General features: G+C 37.1%; 1 protein-coding gene across 1 annotated transcript; it reads left to right on the top strand.

Annotated features, from left to right (window-relative positions):
• Nucleotides 1-8,640: 8,640 nt before the first annotated feature.
• Nucleotides 8,641-18,855, top strand: LOC141280920 (uncharacterized). Its single transcript, XM_073812237.1, has 5 exons — nucleotides 8,641-9,063; nucleotides 9,313-9,407; nucleotides 9,987-10,076; nucleotides 15,449-18,116; nucleotides 18,252-18,855. The coding sequence occupies exon 4, from the start codon at nucleotides 15,468-15,470 to the stop codon at nucleotides 18,111-18,113; it is 2,646 nt and encodes an 881-aa protein (XP_073668338.1). The 5' UTR covers nucleotides 8,641-9,063; nucleotides 9,313-9,407; nucleotides 9,987-10,076; nucleotides 15,449-15,467; the 3' UTR covers nucleotides 18,114-18,116; nucleotides 18,252-18,855.
• The last annotated feature ends 8 nt before the right edge of the window (nucleotides 18,856-18,863 follow it).

The raw sequence follows: 18,863 nt of genomic DNA, 5'->3' as shown, positions 1-18,863 counted from the left end.
ATGAGGCACTTCTCTGACTACGTTTGGATGTGCGAGTAAGTATTAAACTGTTGGTGAGATGGGATGTGAACGCAATGCTGACATATGCTACTGTATAATCGCAGTTTCACAGATGTGTAGTGCTGCTGTGACGGATCAGAACTCTTGATGTGTAAACTTTAAAGAGAGTTGCGCTACTGTGTCTTATACTGTAGTATATTAACATACATTTTGCGAATAGAGTAATGAAAAACAACGTATATGCGGCGTTTATGTGCGCAGTTTGTGCCCCCTCTGTCTCTGTGTGCGTGCACGGGTTTAAGGGGACTCAATAGGGCACATCGGAGAGACGCATTCCTAAAAGCAAGCGTACATAAAATCTTTCTGCTCTTGACAGGGCACATATAATAAACAAAATGAAATCATCAGTATTCATTTTCTAATAAAACATTTCGTTATGTCTTAACTTAAGTCTATGTATAGAGACTAGAGAGTCAAAAACTGTGTCTGTGCTGGTCTTAAAGAGACAGTAACCTCAATTAACATACTTAAGTCTGTGTCATTAATGTTAATCAAACAACCTAAGACAAAGAGAAATTCACTTTTGTAGCTCTAAAAAATAATTATATTTGATTTATATATTCAAAACAGTGTTATCGTTCACTATTCAGGCAAAAAAAAAACTGGCTGGTAAAAAGTCACTGTGGCAGGTGGATTTCTAAATCCACCTGCCACAGTGGCTGGTGGTCAAAAAAGTTAACTTCAGGCCCTGATTGTGGATGATGTAACTTGATTTTATTCATTTATCATCGTACTACAGATTTCAGTAATGGTGTGCTGATCACTCAGTGGCCGAAGTTCATCTCCGATGTTCTAGGTTCTTCAGTGGAAATGCACTGTTATCAGAATGACACAAACTATGACTACAAATACTGGTACAGGCAAAAACATGGTGAATGGCCAGTACTTATTGGAAGCCATATTGTTAACTCGGCCACTACTGAAAAGGATTTTGAGAGTGGCTTTAAAGTGTCGGGTACAGAAAAGAAGTGGACCCTGATGGTAGAGGTGAAGAAGGAGAGTAATGCTGTGTATCTGTGTGCTGCTAGTTTACACAATGACTGATGCCAAACAATTATGTTTCAAAAACTTGTGATCACACCTGTCCCAACCACAAATAAATTTACCAGTCTTGGCAAGACATTTATTGGAACTTGAGAACCTCATAGAAACGCATGGAATGTACATTATCAAATATGTACACTGTAAAAAATCCAATTAATGAAATGTTGGACGGGCAAAAATATATAAGTTAAACCAATTTTTTTGTTTGAGCTAGTTGAGAAGACACATTATTTTAAGTCTAGATAAATCTGTGTTTAAAACATTAAATTAATAGTTATTTTCAAATCCAGTCAACATTCAGAATGGCTAGTGTTGACTGAACTAATTAAGACAAATCAGGTTAATATGTGTAGTTATGACAGCTATTTTTCCTGACAACAAAATGCTCAAAATATTACTGTTATTTGGTCACAAAATGTAATTGTAAGAGTTGTTCAGGCGTGAATGTATGTGCTTACAGTTTAAATATGCAGTCGGTTAATAAAGATAGCGTCTATTTAAAAATGTGCTTGGACACTTTCGAACGGAGATTAGCTCCAAATGAGCTCCATATGAGCTCCAGAAAATCACCGGCGCTTAAGCGCTCACAACCCGCCCAGCGCAGCCTCGCCTCGGCAAGCGCATCAGAAATCGACTGCTGGCTCTGATATCTCTGTGGCGTTTAAACGTGATTTAATTCATTTTAATTTCTCATACTTAACAATGAAAGGGTTATGTTTTAAATCATATTTCAGGATTGCACTTAATTAATATTGCTGTTGAGTGATGTTTCATATCTTTTACATTTGTTATAACCGGACTGCATGCGAATTTGAAATTCAGAGCTTAAGGAACGGGTGGAGAAATAGTCCCAAAATCATAACAATCTTAAATAAAACTTCTAAATAAACCCGTGTGTGTACCCGTGTGCGCGCGTTTGTGTATGTACAGTATGTGCGTGAGTTTTTAATTTAAAATGTCTTAACTCGGAAGGATCTGGATCAGAGGTCATTTCATCTGAGATCAATCCGCACCTAACAGCCAGAATACTGATTCACATGACACAAGTCATCAGCCATTTCATCAAGTTCACGTCAGGTAAGTGTTTGTAAATAAATGTTAATTTTAGACTATATTAATTGGCAAAGACGCAAATACTGTACGTTTTTGTAAAGATATAAGTTATATAAAGGTGTGTTATGTTATGTGTCCGATTGTGGAGCTATTTTAGTTAAGATTACCGGACAGGGTTTATTACTCCGTCTTATTTATAATTGAGACATTTTTACAAACAAACCTTATAAAATACAAGACTGGCGTGCATTTTGAGACAAAACAATAGCACTCATATGTTAAGAGATGTCAGTATTTTAGTCAGTGATAAGTCCTGTCCGAGAAAACAGCCCAATAGTGTTTAATTCAATTACGTGTGATGTCTGAGGGAAATTTGGCAATTTTAGGGTATAAAGTCTTTCACCGTCAAGCTTTATTATATTAAACATGTATTTATGTATGTGTGTGTGTATTTATATTCCTCTGTTTATCAAACCAGAGCGGTGATGATGTGGAGGCAGACCAGAGGGATACATGGCGAAAGAAGTTCTCCAAAATGGCCCTGCAGATGTTCTGACTGACTTTGAAGTGCTTTTGGACTGTTTTATGCCTTCTATTTAGAGAAGACTTAATTCTTTATGTTCAGAATGTATGATAAGTGAATAAAGCTTTTGTTAACAACACCAGCATAAATTATTTGATAAATAATTTTAAAAAGTTTATTAAAAATTCCCAAATAATAAATATTAATTGAAGTAACACATAAAACATTGAGTAAATACTTAAATTTTAATTGGCAGAGTCTTTGCTGTAAGTTTTTAAAGATTCAACTGATTAAAACATTTTAGTTTAATGAACTATAAAGCTAGTTGAGCTAACATACTTTTTTACATTTGAGTCAAATTTGGGCCAACTAAAAAACATCAGTAATTGAGTGAACGTAAAATTTCTGTGGAACTAGTTACTAAAAAATTATTCATTGAGCCAACAATTTATTTTTTACAGTGTACTGTCACTGACAGAAGAAGACAACACATGTATGACCTTTATCAAAGTTTATATACAGTGGAAGCAAAGGACAGATGAAATAAGCAGGTGAGCTGATGAGTGATGCTGGACTTAGCTTGGCAGTAACAGTGTATTTGGCTTTGCATGAGAGGATGCATTGCAGTCTGGATGATAAAGCAGCCGATGATAGAGGAAGATGATAATACTTCAGGAATGTGGAGAGTCAGGTAAGATAACAGATAAGTATCAGTGAGTAAGCATTATCGAGATCTGATGAAGCTTGATTACAAACGGGTGTGGTCATAAATCAGAGTAAGCTAGTGATAGTCAGAAAGGATTGTGGGATTGTAGTGAATGGAAATCATGACATTGTCATTATTGCATAGATATAATTATATCGTGTTGCTGTTTATTTCCTATAAAATACATTTAGTATGGCAATAACAGTATGGTGAATTTAAAATAAAGAAAATATATCATTCATACCCAATATATAGGGTTGCCTGAAAAATAAAAGATCCTTAGCAGATTAAAGCACACTCATCCATGTGCACATCAGTGGCAAGGCCAGGAATTTTTAATTGAGTGGACCTTGGTAAAATAGGGTGGACCTCAATGCTACTCTTAAAGTGCACCTAGTTCATTGCAATATTATTTTGTGTATTTGGTATAAAACAATGTGTTTGTTTGGTTCATGGTTAAAAAACACATTATTTTCCACATACCGTACATTTTTGTAGCTCCAGATTTCACTATATTCCTGAAATGCACGGATTGAAAGAGCTCTGTGTCTCTGATTGGCCAGCTAATCTGTATGTTGTGATTGGTTTCAATACCTCTGACGTCAGCCAGAAATGTGACGCTCCTTACCATGTTTGAAAGATTCGTTCAATGCATTTACTAACAGGAGTTAATTTACAGGCTGAGTACGAAGCGGGTGGAATTATGATAATGTCGGTCTTTATTACATCACCAATCCCAGGAAGTAAACTGTTGCCTACAATCCGTCTGTTTGTTGTAATCCAAGAAAAGAGATTAACGTTGGAAATGATAACTTGCATCATTGTTTTCTTTGGAGTATGTGCCTTTTGCATATCGTTAACATGTACTAATACACACTTACACACCAAAGGAAATGTAAAAAACGTGAATTCATAGGTGCTCTTTAAAGTAAATAATTTTTACAATATAGTGGTTAAACGGATTACATTTCGTTTTTTTGAGTCAAGGATCGAATCATTTTCAGATGAGCAAAAAATGGAAATAAGAAAAAATGTAATAAGAGAACAAATCAAGAAATTATAAATATTGAAATAGAAAAGAACAGCGTCTAACAGTCATATTTAGGTACAGAAATAGAAAAAATCATAACAGTCTTCTTCATTCTATAAATAATTTAAAAAAATATTTTAAAGCTACAGAAGTGATTTTCATTTATAAGCAGATTTTAGAGTTCTCAACGGGTCGGGCCGGGTTCGGGTCAAAAATATAAGCAAATGAGTCGGGTCGGCTCGGACCTCGGGCTTAATTTTTTACGCTCCGTTCGGACAGATAATTCACGTTGATGTGTCGAGTTACATCGGGTCCGGGCTTTAAAAGCCACAGGCCGGGTCGGGTTGTCGTAAGAGGGTACTGCCTAGACCCCGAAGCCGCTACCAGGCGCCGCCATTTGCGCCATTTAGAAGTTCAGCCGCCGCCAGCCAATAATTTCCTAAGCCAAATTAAGACGGCCAGCTGATAAAGTTTGGCTGAGCCGGCTAGAATTATTTGCATCAAATAATAAATCTATCACATAGAGACATACACACACGAAATATAAACAATACACAAGATCTATTTTCCGACTGGTTTCATAACAGCACAGTCTTGTGCTCGCTCGTTGCTATGATACACAGAGGCCGTTTCTCAATCCAAAGGTTGCAGCCTGCGGAGCAAAGGTCGCATATGCAGGCTGCATACGTCATCAAGCCTGGTTTATTTAAGTTAACTGAGCATTACATTCGCAAGCCATACGCATATTACAACAAATTACGATTAACTAAGAATAAGAATAAACTTTATGATTGTTAATATTTTGAAATATTAATCTTGATGACGTATGCAGCCTAAAAATGAGACCCCAGGTAAAATGGGGGAAAGAAGCAAGCAAGGTAATTTTGATCTCACTTCTTACATACTTTCCCAAATCCTACTTACTTTATCTAACTTAGACCTACCCAGACTTTTGTTAAATCTTCAGGGCACGGTTGCACAAACACCTGAATCAAAGATTGATGTTATCAACCAAATATTCTGGAACGGAGAGATTTATAGCACTGAACGTGATATTACTGCTGTAACCCCGTTTCCACATTGCTAATTCATGACGCATGCTTCAGTGTACATTGAAGTGAAATGTGCAAAACTTTGTCCAAAATAATACTGATAACAGTGTGTGTTTATATTACAGTTTTTCTCAGTCTCATTTTCTTATTGCTTGGAAAGATTGAGATCTAGTTAATCAGTATAACATAGACATCTGTAGACATGTAGTGGCAGCTTCAGCCATTTCCAGCTATGAAAGGTTGGCGGCTGCAGCAGCCATTTAGGTTTTGGCTGTGCCGGCTAGCCAGCCAATAACTTCATCAGCCATCCATTATTCTCAAAACAAATGGCTTCGGGCTCTAGTACTGCCTCTTTTAAGACCGAATAAGGACGGATCTATATAGACCATTTCATCAGGCGCACGTGCGGTGACGCGATACACGTCTGGTTCGAACTTTACTTCCGGTTTCTGTTTGTTTAATGGTTTGACCAGTTGCTGAAACTGAACTCTTAAACAAATACCTTGTCGAAAATAACAAATGTTTTGGGTTCCTGTGTAATCTACGTGTTGTTTATTTTGCTTGTTATATAAATAAACTACTTTAAAAGTACTTTGCTGTTATTTATTCTTCGTAGAGTTTCCGGAAGTTAGGTGATGACCACGAAAGCCGCGTGTTTATGTTGTTACTGCTGAAACCGTCTATACTGACACACACATCTGATTTCTTTCTGAACTGTCGTTCACTTTAAGACATACTGTAACTGTCTGTTTTTATGAGAAACCTTGCCAAGACTGTGGTATTTAGAGATCATTTTAGGTGTATGTGTCCTGTGAAGTGCATAGAGATTCTGGGTTTGCATGCTTTATGAAACACGTGCGTGCACGTTTCCGTGCGTGCGCTAATGAGCGCCTGGGGTATAGTGTGTCAGATGACCTGGGGTGAGCTGTGTTAAAGTCAAGTGGTGAAGTCCAAATGCAAAAATACTGAAAATGGCATCCTTCAAGAACTTTGCAAGCACTGGCATTAAAAACTTCCTGGACCTTCATAAAGTATAAACTATACTGAGGATTTTGCTTCACATAGTGTGGTAACTCCATAGGCAAATAATTTTACAATATATACAACAGAGGGAGATGTGACTCTGGAATCAACACTAAATGACTGTTACAACACAGGATATTACAATATTTCAAAGTCCCTCAATGTTTTTCATTGCTATTACACTTCTCTTATGGGCAAAAAACAATTTAAGTTGTCACCATTTTAGAGCTCACATTATTATAACAAGCATTATTGTGTTTAAGCAAAAATTATGGAACAAAAACACCGAAGCTCATGCAGAGTGAATAAAGAAATTGTCATTCTATATGTTCAATCAGGGGCGTAATTTCCACTAGGGATGTGGGGACATCTCCCCCCGTGACCCTCCACTTTCAAAGTAATTTTTTTTAACCGCACGTTGTAATCGGCACGTAAGAGCAGGACCGAGCAAAAATAAGACAATGCAGCACGTGTCTTTGGCTAGTTTCAACCCGGCGCAATGATCATTTTCATGTTTAGCGCCACGTTGTTTAAATAGCAAATACATGTGTGCCCAATGTTGTGCCCATGGGCGTTCTGGTCTGAAAACGAGGTGTGTTCAGGTGCATTGTTGGCGCGTTGCTATTTTGAGGCAACTAAAAATAGACTACGACATTGACCAACAAAAACCTGGTCTAAAGTCTAAAGTCAATGGCGCAATGTTGTTTTTGTTATTTAAAGATCGCTAGTATTATGCGCCTATAAACGGGACGACAAAGCGGGTTTGCTTATCACATACATAAATGCACAGTAGCACAAAAACACTTTTAAATATAAAAGATTAAAGGATTAACATGTAAAAGATTATTATTGAGTCTCTTGGACATAAATGAGGACCGATTATGAGACGTTTGAAGGCATAAAGAGCTAGTTCACTTGTAGCCTAAGTAAATAAATGCTTTGCTTTAAACAAATGCATCTTCACTAGTCAACATTTGAAGCGAATCAAAACCATTCATAAAAGTTTAAATAAAAATAATCCCTAATACCCGTTCTTGTTTTAGGACAACTTTAATAAACTTTTTTGATCCACTTCAAATGTTGACTAGTATATTTTTTAATGTTTTTTAAATGCTACCCTACGGATTTATTGTATATGATGACTCTGTACCTGTAAAAATGGTGAGATGAGAAACATTGTAAGTAATGTTTTTTAAAAATCCCATGGCGCTGTTCGAATGCTGAAACGCTTCGGCTCTCCACAAGCTTGTAAATTCTTTATCTCTTGTTTGTATTTTTAGAGTACAATTTTTTTTGCATATTTGAAAATTATTTTGTGAGATTACAATGATTATGTAGGATATCAATAAATTTACAGCAATTAAAAGCCTGCTATTTGTTCTTCTATGACTGAAAGAAAATGCCTTTTTAAGGTTTTAATCCAAAAAAATTAAATTTCAATAAAAACAACAAATTTTTTAACATCATTCTTAAACTAGGGGTCATCTTCTTCCGCTTAGTTTTCCAGTTTACAAAGTCCGTCATCTAAATAGGGATTAGACATAGCGCCAGCGCATCTGGCTTTTAAAGGGGATGAGAGATGAGACTCTCATTGGTTTATTGCACGATACGGCCAAAACACACACTGTAAAAAATCCAACTCGCAAAAAGTTTAAACAACTATTTTTTATTAGTTAACTGGACAATAAAACAAAAAAAAGTTGACTTAACAAGTGGGAATAAGTTGGTTCAAAAATTGTTTAACCAACTTACATTTAACCGTTGACTGGATATACACATGCAAGTTTTAAAGCACACAAGTTGTTTTTGGTTGTTGGCGCATGCGCACTGTAGCCTATGTGGACGTTGGAGCTCATGTGGATTGTGGAATAGCACCAAACTTCATCGTTTAAAGTAAGTATATTTTTCTGTGTATTTGAAACTGAATTTAAGTAATGTAATGGCGCTGTGCAATCTTATTTTAAAGCAAGTTTTCATGAAATAACTAATCAAGGAGAAAATATGTTGGAATACCGGTTTTATATCTTGCAAATCTTAAACTTAATGTTTTCAAATCCTCGCTATATCAACACAGTTATTGGAAATAATGTGCGATTCGTCTCATAGACTTAACTGAAAATGTAATTGTGTTGTTTTACATCATAAAAACGTCATTGCAGCTCACGTGGAATGATAGCGCCTTGCACGAACACGACAAACGTAACGTTAATCTTCTCAAATTTCATCGTTAGAAGTAATATCTGTATTCTGTGTGTTTTGAAACTGAAGTCCTATTTAATAAATGTAACGTTAATGTCACTGGGCTAACGTTAACGTATTTTAAAGCAAGTTTGCATGAAAGAGCTAATCAAGGAGAAACTGTTGCAATCCCGGTTTTATATCTTGCAAATCTAACGTAATGTTTTTAAATCTTGGCTATATCCAACACAGTTATTGGAAATAATGTGCATACATTTAACTTGATGTTTATTGCATCACAGAAAACTCTGTTGGAGCTCAGGTGGAATGGTGGCATTTTTATCGTCAGTAAAACGTGCAGCACGAGATCGCGAAACTTCATCGTTTAAACAAAGTAAGTATCTTTATTCTGTGTGTTTTAAAACTGAAGTCGTGTTAAAGTAATGTAATGTCACTGGGCAAGCTTATTTTAAAGCAAGTTTGTATGAAAGAGCTAATCAATGAGAAAATATGTCACAATCCCGGTTTTATATCTTGCAAATCTAACGTAATGTTTTCAAATCTTGGCTATATCAACACAGTTATTGGAAATAACTTGCGATTTGTCATATAAACTTAACTTAAAATGTTTATTTTATCACAGAAAACTCTGTTGGAGCTAACGTGGAATGACAGCGCCATTTTGATCGTCAGTAAAACGTGCAGCACGAGATCGCGAAACTTCATCGTTTAAACAAAGTAAGTATCTTTATTCTATGTGTTTTGAAACTGAAGTCGTGTTAAAGTAATGTAATGTCACTGGGCAAGCTTATTTTAAAGCAAGTTTGTATGAAAGAGCTAATCAATGAGAAAATATGTCACAATCCCGGTTTTATATCTTGCAAATCTAACGTAATGTTTTCAAATCTTGGCTATATCAACACAGTTATTGGAAATAACTTGCGATTTGTCATATAAACTTAACTTAAAATGTTTATTTTATCACAGAAAACTCTGTTGGAGCTCACGTGGAATGACAGCGCCATTTTGATCTTCAGCAGCACGAGATCGCGACAAACTTCATCATTTAAAGTAAGTATCTTTATTCTGTGTGTTTTGAAACTGAAGTCGTGTTAAAGTAATGTAATGTCACTGGGCAAGCTTATTTTAAAGCAAGTTTGTATGAAAGATCATCAAGGAGAAAATGTGTCACATTCCCGGTTTTATATCTTGCAAATCTAACGTAATGTTTTTAAATCTTGGCTATATCTAACACAGTTATTAGAAATAATGTGCGATTTGTCACATAAACTTGACTTAATGTTTATTGCATCACAGAAAACCCTGTTGGAGCTCACGTGGAATGGTGGCATTTTGATCTTCAGTAAAACGTGCAGCACGAGTTTGCAACAAACTTCATCGTTTAAAGTAAGTATCTTTATTCTGTGTATTTTGAAACTGAAGTCGTGTTAAAGTAACATAATGTCACTGGGCAAGCTTATTTTAAAGCAAGTTTGTATGAAAGATCATCAAGGAGAAAATATGTCACAAAGATTTTTTTTAATGAAATCCAAGGCTTTCTGTCAGATCCACACATAAACAGCAATGACACTGCATCTTTTGAGGTCCGGAAGGGTATTAAAAGACGTTAATAAAATGGTCAATGTGACTACAGTGTCCAACATTATTATTATAAATTGATGAGAATACTTTATGTGCACAAAACAAAATAAAGACTTTATTCAACAATATCTAGTGATGGTGATTATAGAATAACTGATTTATGAAGCTTTGATGTTTTATGAATCTTGTTTCAAATTAGTGGCCTTCACTAGATATTGTTGAAAGTCAGTGTTTTTTTTTTTTTTTTTGCACTCACGCATTATTCTGGTCACTTTATAATATTAATGTTGAACTACTGTAGTCATGCTGACCATTTTATCAATGTCTTTTGATATCCTGATAGACCTCAAAAGACTGAGTGTCATTGCTGCTTGTGTGGATCTGGGCCCGGTTGCACCAGCTGTGTGTAAGTTACGACGTAAATGGGCACTAAGTTACAACTTGCGCACTACTAAATGTTTTTGCGTTGCACCATTAAACTAAGTTTAAACGTAACAATACGTTGTAACTAGGGGTGTAACGGTACGCAAAAATCACGGTTCGGTGCGAAACCCGGTTTTGAAGCCACGGTTCGGTTCATTTTCGGTACAGTAAGGGAAAAATGCAAACATTAAACTGCAGGTTGTTTATTACTATAACTTTTTTTTTACAATTTGTTTACACTTTTTTTTTAAAACAGTTTTTATTAAAATATAACATATAAAATATATATAAAATGAAAAAATAATAAATAAAATACTACTGCAAAGTTCTTTTTTACATTATTTTATAACAGAAGGTAACTCTTTTCTTAACCTTCTCTTAAACTTTTTCTACTAAAACCTTGAACTAACAAATTCAATTCCTGAATACATTAATGAACTATTAGCCTACATTTTTGCCACCAAAAATTTTCTGTTTTGATTTATTTTGGATTGTTTAACTCACAGTATTGAATTGGCTATGTACCATCTCTGTATAAAAAATAATATTACTGCTCTATGTGTAACTGCATAGCAAGCAACATGATGATATACTTATTATACACTCATTTTGAGATTAGTGAGCTGCATACATAGCCATCTTTGATCTTTTGCACGTTTATCCTAATCTTTGCTTGTGTCGTCAATGTAAGCTGCCTGTGACTTTACTAACGAACCCCTCCGTAGCTGAGTAACAACTGAGTAAGCCCGGGTTACAGCTCTTCTCTGTCCCGACCAGCTGATCGCATTGTGACAATGATATGATTGACGTGATGTGCAGATGAAAAATCTGATCACGCATTCCTTATTCTCGCTGTCACAGAAAGCGCGTCTCATGAATGCGTAGCAACGAAAGACGTGCATCCTCTCACGCACTTTTGAAAGAACAAAGCAGCGCGTTGACACCGTTTAACATGCGCTTTTAGATATGACACGTAAACGTTTACACCAATAATCAAACGGATATACAACTAAGTAAATAAAAATCTTTCTGCGGGCCGAATTATGTTATATGTTTGACAGAAGACTTGCGCTGAACGCGGAGACTTCCGCCACTTAATATGTTCGTGCGGAAACGCACGTATTATGTTCCGCACAGGCGCACACAAAATGCATTCGGCCTTTCGGTGCACGCGTGCACCGTGCCGAAAGCCCTGAACCGAAACGGTCCGGTTCGAATACACGTACCGTTACACCCCTAGTTGTAACTAAATATTTGTGGATGCCTCTGTCCATGAATAACGATTGGAATAAGATGTCAGCCAGATTAGATTACATCGATGAGCTCGTAATTAATTATGTAAAGCCGCAAGTTCGTCAATGAGTTTTCAAGAACTGTTTAATTTTCTGTGTATCCATCAGTTAAAATAAGATAAAAAATTTCTTCCTGTTTATTTTCTTCTCCATGTGTGCGATATATATTTTCAATTAAAAGTGTAATGTTTTGAGTTCGATAACGTTTGCTTTAATGTCTTTTTTAACTTTCAGTTTAGGCGAGTCAAGAATGAGTTTGAAATTATGTACTGTTCAGACTATTTCCTGTTTACCCATTAGAAGGCTTGTGATTGGGTTAAGAAAATAGACGTCATTCTATGCGACAACGCATTACTTTACGGAGAGCTTATGACCTACTAGCTACTTTCTGCCTTAAGAACAAATGGTGCAACCGAATAAAGTAAAGAGTTAGTTATAAACTAGCTAGTAGATACTAAGCCTCTAGTTTGGACTTTACGTCCCAGTTTAAGTAAGAATTTACGAACAACTGGTGCAACCCTACCCAGATACCCTCGGATTTCATCTTAAATATCTTAAAGGGATAACGTAATAACTCAAAGACCTGGGGCCTCATTTATAAAATGCTGCGTAAAAACCATCCTAAATTTGATCTTACGATCATTTATCAAAAATGCGTATGTGTGATTCATAAACCGAACGTACGTGCAAAAAACGCGCGTACCCCTTTCAAATCTATAAATCGCAAATGAACTTGAACTTGTGCGCAGCCGAGCAGTTTCAGATCTCCGCCTTTAAACGAGCCTAATTAATGTCACAGACATATAAAAGAGCACTTTTCAATGTTTAAACCAAATTTCGAGCAGCAAGATTGGCTTATATTTCCAAAAACCTGCAGCAATCAGACAAGCAAAAGTGCGTACGTCTGCTCAGACCCTGATGTGGCGTTAAGCACTTTTCCACGTCAAAGACAGTTTTTATAAATATGCACTTTGCAGTGGATTTTTGCGTACGCAAACTTTACGATCAAATCTGTGCGTACGCACGCTTTATAAATGAGGCCCCAGGGCCTTTATTTACCCAAACTGCCAAAGGTAACAGGCTTTTATTTAAAGCAGGCATTATTAGAGACAGGCCTTTATTTCAAATTCCATCTGTTTGATAAATAATTGTTTTAAATTAGCCTTTAAATTAAAAGCGATTGCGTTCTAGTGGATAGAGATCATTCGTTTTTTTAACAGTATATTTTTTCAAGGTTGTTGAAAAGTCCGTCAGTAGCACTAAATGAGACCCATCCAATGGAGCTACTGCCATCTATTGGCAGCTGTGCATTATGATGAACTTGAATGCATTTAGGAGATAACACAGCGCTCACATTATCTAAATCATGCCCCTGCGCGATCGTCCCCTCGCTTTCCTCATTAGAATGCATTTGTTTTGAGCAAAGCAGGAGGTAAAGCACTCTCTTAACACTGGAACCCATCGTAATGTTAAGTCTGTGTTTTTTATTTAGTCATATGAAGCCCTCTCACATGCCTATGATATCGCATAGTTGATCTGTTGCGTGTGCACCATAGATATTTACTAGCCCTGCTGCGCGCATTAAAAGGTTTTAACAAAGGCAGATGAAGGTGAGTGCTCACGCAGTTGATGTCTCTCATTTTAAAACATGCTCTGGTGCGAATACGCTCTCACTGCGCGTAAGCTAAGCTTTGTTTATACTCGCGCTTTGGTCCGCAACGCAAGGCTCCGCGGATTGCGCGCGCGTCTCTCCAAAGGGACAAGGCGTATATAGTTGACATGCTAAGCTCTGACTTATTTCCCCCCAGCACTCATCTTCCCCGGGCTTAATTTGTGACCGGCCTTTATTTGTCCGCGATGACCACGCCCCCGGCCACTATCAGAGGCCCAGCGTTTATTTGAATAACGGCTTTTACTTGAGGAAATACGGTAGTTTACTCAAAAATGAAAATGTGACATTTATCCGTTTACCCAAAGAAAAAAATGACAGAAAATCTGAAAGATGTGAATTTGTTTCTTCAGCAGAACACAAATAATGATTTAACTCCAACCGTTGCAGTTTGTTAGTCCTACAATGCATTAAAATGGTAACAAAATCTATGAGAATGAAAAACATGCAGACAAATCCAAACCCTGCAGCTCGTGATGACACCTTGAGGTCCTGGGACACAAAACAATCGGTTTGTGTGAAAAAAACGAACGGCATTTCATTTTATATAATTTATATCATTACCATTAAGTCCAACTGCTTTGAGCATTCGATGTGTGTGAAGTCTGAACGTGCTCTTGTGCCGGAAGTGATCTCTCGCACTCATTGATGTAAACGCACTGCTCGGTTTTTCACACAAACTGATTTTTTCGTGTCTTAGGACGTCAGTGTGTTGTCACAAGCCTGTTATACGACTAATACATTGCAGAGTTAAAAATTATCATGTGTGTTCTACTGAACAAACAAAGTCACCTACATCTTTGATACCCTGTGGGTGAGCAAATAAACTTTTCATTTTTGGGTGAACTATCCTTTAAATTTGTGTTCTGAGGACAAGATCTTACGGGTTTGGGACGACATTAAAGGACAAGTTCGGTATTTTACACGTAAAGCCCTGTTTTCAGATTGTTTATGATGAAATGGAACGGTTTTGACTGAAATTTGGACATATGATGCTGGCCCAAGAATTTTTGGGTGTTTCTTGTATCACCTCCCACCTCTATAATGGCTTTATAGGTGCACAGGAACAATCCTTCATAAAATGCATTAAACTTTGATTTACAAAGACGTGAAACTCACCGAGTGGTCAGGGGTGTTCACTGATATGCTCACAAAAATCGCTGCAAAAGACGCATTCCAACATGTTTTATCATAGTTTTTGTATTACTCCGCACCGGGAACCTTGTTTGTATTTTTGCAATTGGCAAAGGTGAATTATCACCACCAACTGGGCTGGACTGTCTATTATTTAAGCTCTCAGTGGAAGAATGGTAAAACAGCTGTTGGAAAGCATCTTTTGCAGCGATTTTTGTGTGAGCATATCAGTGAACACCCCTGGCCACTCGGTGAGATTCACGTCTTTGTAAACAAAAGTTTAATGCATTTTAGAAAGGATTGTTCCAGTGCACCTATTCACCCATTGTAGAGGTGGGATGTGAAACAACCAACACGCAAAATTCTTGGGGCAGCCGCATATGTCGAAATTTCAGTAAGAACCGTTCTATTTCATCATAAACTATCTGAAAACAGGGCTTTAAGTGTACCGAACTTGTCCTTTAATGACAGAAATGTCACACTTGGATTAACTAACCTTTTAAGACTCTTCTTTTACAATGGGCACAATCCGATTTATATTCGTAAATAATTTTTTTTTTTTTTTTTTGAAAATAAGTTTTACATAAACATAACGAACATTGGTCAGCAATAGACACAAACACATGCAGCTTATTTAGTGGCCATGTTTTTGTTTTCAGGTTTTTCTGAGCTCACCATATGCAATGTAAAATTTGCAAATTTACCCACTCTACTCAAGATGTCCTTCTAAAACACACAAGACTGCGTCATGGAGGAGGAGTAAACTGGAATTGTTTTTATGAAAACTGTGTTTGCACCTTTAAAACCCGAAGTTCACTCAAATCACATCTTACAAGAATACACAACAGAAGTAGAAAACATCGAGAAAATGTGACATTTTTATGTGACTTGTGTGATTTTAACGAGATTTGTACTGAAGCCCAATTCTTTGCTCACCTTGGCAGACATCTACAAAATAAAGAAACTGTACTGTGCCCCTTCCAGAGATGCACATTTAAAACCAACAATCGTTCTACCTTTAGCAGTCACAGAACAAGAAAACATAAAAATCACACAACACAAGATTTCAGATTAGTAAATAAGGACCCTAGAGAACACTTGGATGACACAGAGACCGAGTCAAATGATGATCTTGAACCTGCAACCTCATCACAAGACCCTGTAGAAAGGAGAGAACAGGACTCAGAAATTGTTGATGTTGACATACTTGAACGTAAAGTTGCGCAACTCTTTCTTTCTATGCAAACAGTGTTGCATATTTCTAAAAGTGCAATACAGAAAATAGTGGAACAGTTAAATGATATTTTAGATTTTTCAAAGTGTTATGCTCCTGATACAATTAGGGAGATACTTGCCAAACATAACATTGTAACGGAAAACGATCAGGTTGTGCAAGACATTACAGATGCACTTTTTCAATCAAATCCTCTTTTTGCAACAACTTCCGCACAAGGCAAATTCGCTACAGATTACAGAAGAAATCTGTATTTTCGGGAGCACTTTGAACTGATTGAACCCGTTGAATATTTGTATGAGAGGACACAAAAAAATTCTTACGTCTATGTTTCCATTGCAAAGCAGCTGGACTGTTTACTTAGACATCAACTGGTTTTGGACAAGGTTGTGTTTAATCAGGAGTCTCTACCTGGCCAATACAAATCTTTTCAGGATGGAAGATACTACAAGGAGAACAAACTTTTAGGTGAAAGAGAAAGTGGCATAGCTTTGGGTTTATATATAGATGACTTTGAAGTCTGCAACCCTCTCGGCACCTCAAGAAAGATTCATAAAGTTACCGCTGTATATTGGGTCATTCTGAATTTGACTTCAAAATGTCGTTCAAGTCTAAATTTAATTAATCTAGCAGTTCTTGGAAAGAGTGATGATGTGCGATTGTTTGGTTATGAGAGGTTCCTTGATCCATTGGTTAAGGATATAAAGACACTGGAACAGGTGGGGATATTTGTCCCGGCTCTACAGCAGTACGTGAAAGGAACTGTGTTTTGTGTCTGTGCCGATAACCTTGGAGCACACGGCCTTGCAGGCTTCCAAGAAAGCTTCATTGTTGACAACTTTTGCAGATTCTGCCTAATAAGTCATCAACAAATTGCAAGCACTGAGCCTGGAGATTTTCAGTTAAGAACTCCAGAACAACATGATTCTCTGTTGAAGGAACTTCAGAATGATGACCAGCTCCGTAGTTTGAATGGTGTGAAAAGAGAATGTGCTCTGAGCAAGCACTTATCATACTTTCATCCAATTACAGGATTTCCTCCAGATGTTTTACACGACTTTTTTGAGGGGATCGTCCCTCTTGAATTGTCTCGATGTCTGAAGGACTTGATTTCAAAAGGATTCATATCACTTCAGGAACTAAATAGTCGTATCAATACATTTCCCTACAAGTATGCAGATCGTGTGAATAAACCACAGAAAATTCCCAAAACAAGCTTTGCAAAAGGAACAATCGGCGGCAACGGACATGAAAATTGGACACTGTTGCGATTACTCCCTCTCATGATTGGCAGCAGTATCCCAGAAAATGACCCTGCGTGGGAGATCTTAATGCACCTCAAAGACATTGTAGAATTGGTTGTATCTACAAAGTTCTCAGATGAGACATTGTGCTATTTGGAGAGTAAAATAGCAGAACATCGTAACTTACTTGCAGAGACTTTTCCTGATTTCAGCATACGACCAAAGCATCACTTTGTTGATCATTATCCACACCTGATCCGTTGCTTTGGGCCATTAGTGGAATTATGGACTATTAGATTTGAGGCAAAGCACAGTTATTTTAAAAAAGTTGTGCATGATACCCATAATTTCAAGAATGTGCTTCTTTCTCTTGCAACAAAGCATCAGCAGATGTTTGCTTATTTTCTGGATGGACACTCTCTCTTCAAGCCACAGTTACATGTTGAGAAACTTAAAGTAGTTGAGACAGGTTCATTAGATGCAACACTGAGGGCAGCAGTCACAAAAAAGTATCCTCAACAGAAAACCATTTCTTTAAGCTCTGATTTATGCCTCCAAGGTGTCCGATATGTCAAGGACATGATCATTTCTGCTGGGCAGTGCAGTGGTTTGCCAGAATTTTATAGGATTGTCAGCATTATGGTTGTTGACAACCATGTGTCATTTATCTCTGACAAACTTTCATCTTGGTATTTGGAACATTACAGGTCCTTCGAGCTTGTTGAAAACATTCATCCAGAGATAGTGATTCTGGATCCTGAGTCTTTGAATGATCTTGGTCCACTGCAAGCATATAAAGTAGCAGGAAAGCTCCTGGTATCTCTGAAAGTCTTTCTTCTACATTAAAAGGTAAGCAAGTTTTGTAAACAATTCTTGTAAACAAAAAAATAAAGTTTGTCATAGCTTGCAAAGCTTGGCATGTAAAGTTACAATTGTACCATGCACACATAGTAACAACTTGTTTTTGGTTTCTTGTCCTCTTAGATAATGTTGCTTCGGGTCTTCATCTCACCCCAGAACATTCGGAAGGTCCAACTTCCACAGCGGCCTGACTCGGTGGATAATTTAAAAGCAGAACTAAAATCAAAGTTAGAGATTCAAGAAGACTTTTTCATACAATACGAGGACCCTGACTTTGGAAACGAACTGTGCAATTTAACAGACATTTCTGAGCTGCCAGCTGAGAGGGCGGTTTTAAAAATTGTGTTGGACAAAGATTTGTCTTTGACTCAACAATCTGATACCCAATCTGTTTCCTCTCTTGATACTGCCAGTGTGTCAAGGTCGTCCTCCCAGAGTCCTTCAACCATCGTTCAGAGCTATATGAGAAGTACATCGCAGTGGCCGTCACCTTTTCCAATTCCTACTTTCTCTTATGATGTTGAGTTTAGACTTCGCAAAGCAAATGAGGTTTATGAACAAACAAACAAGGCTTTAAGTGTACCAAGAGAAATGAAGTCGCACATCTTGGAGAAAGTTGCAGAGGCAATTTTTGCTGTAAAAGCTTACCCACTCCCAGAGGAAATTGAAACTGTCGCTTCTGCACTCGTGTTGAAGCATCCCTGCCTTACAGAGCCAGGTATGGGGAAATGATTT

The sequence above is a fragment of the Paramisgurnus dabryanus genome, chromosome 17, assembly GCF_030506205.2.
Source record: "Paramisgurnus dabryanus chromosome 17, PD_genome_1.1, whole genome shotgun sequence".
Lineage (NCBI taxonomy): Eukaryota > Metazoa > Chordata > Actinopteri > Cypriniformes > Cobitidae > Paramisgurnus > Paramisgurnus dabryanus.
Note: the sequence above shows the minus strand (reverse complement) of the source record. Positions and strands in the feature narration are given on the sequence as shown.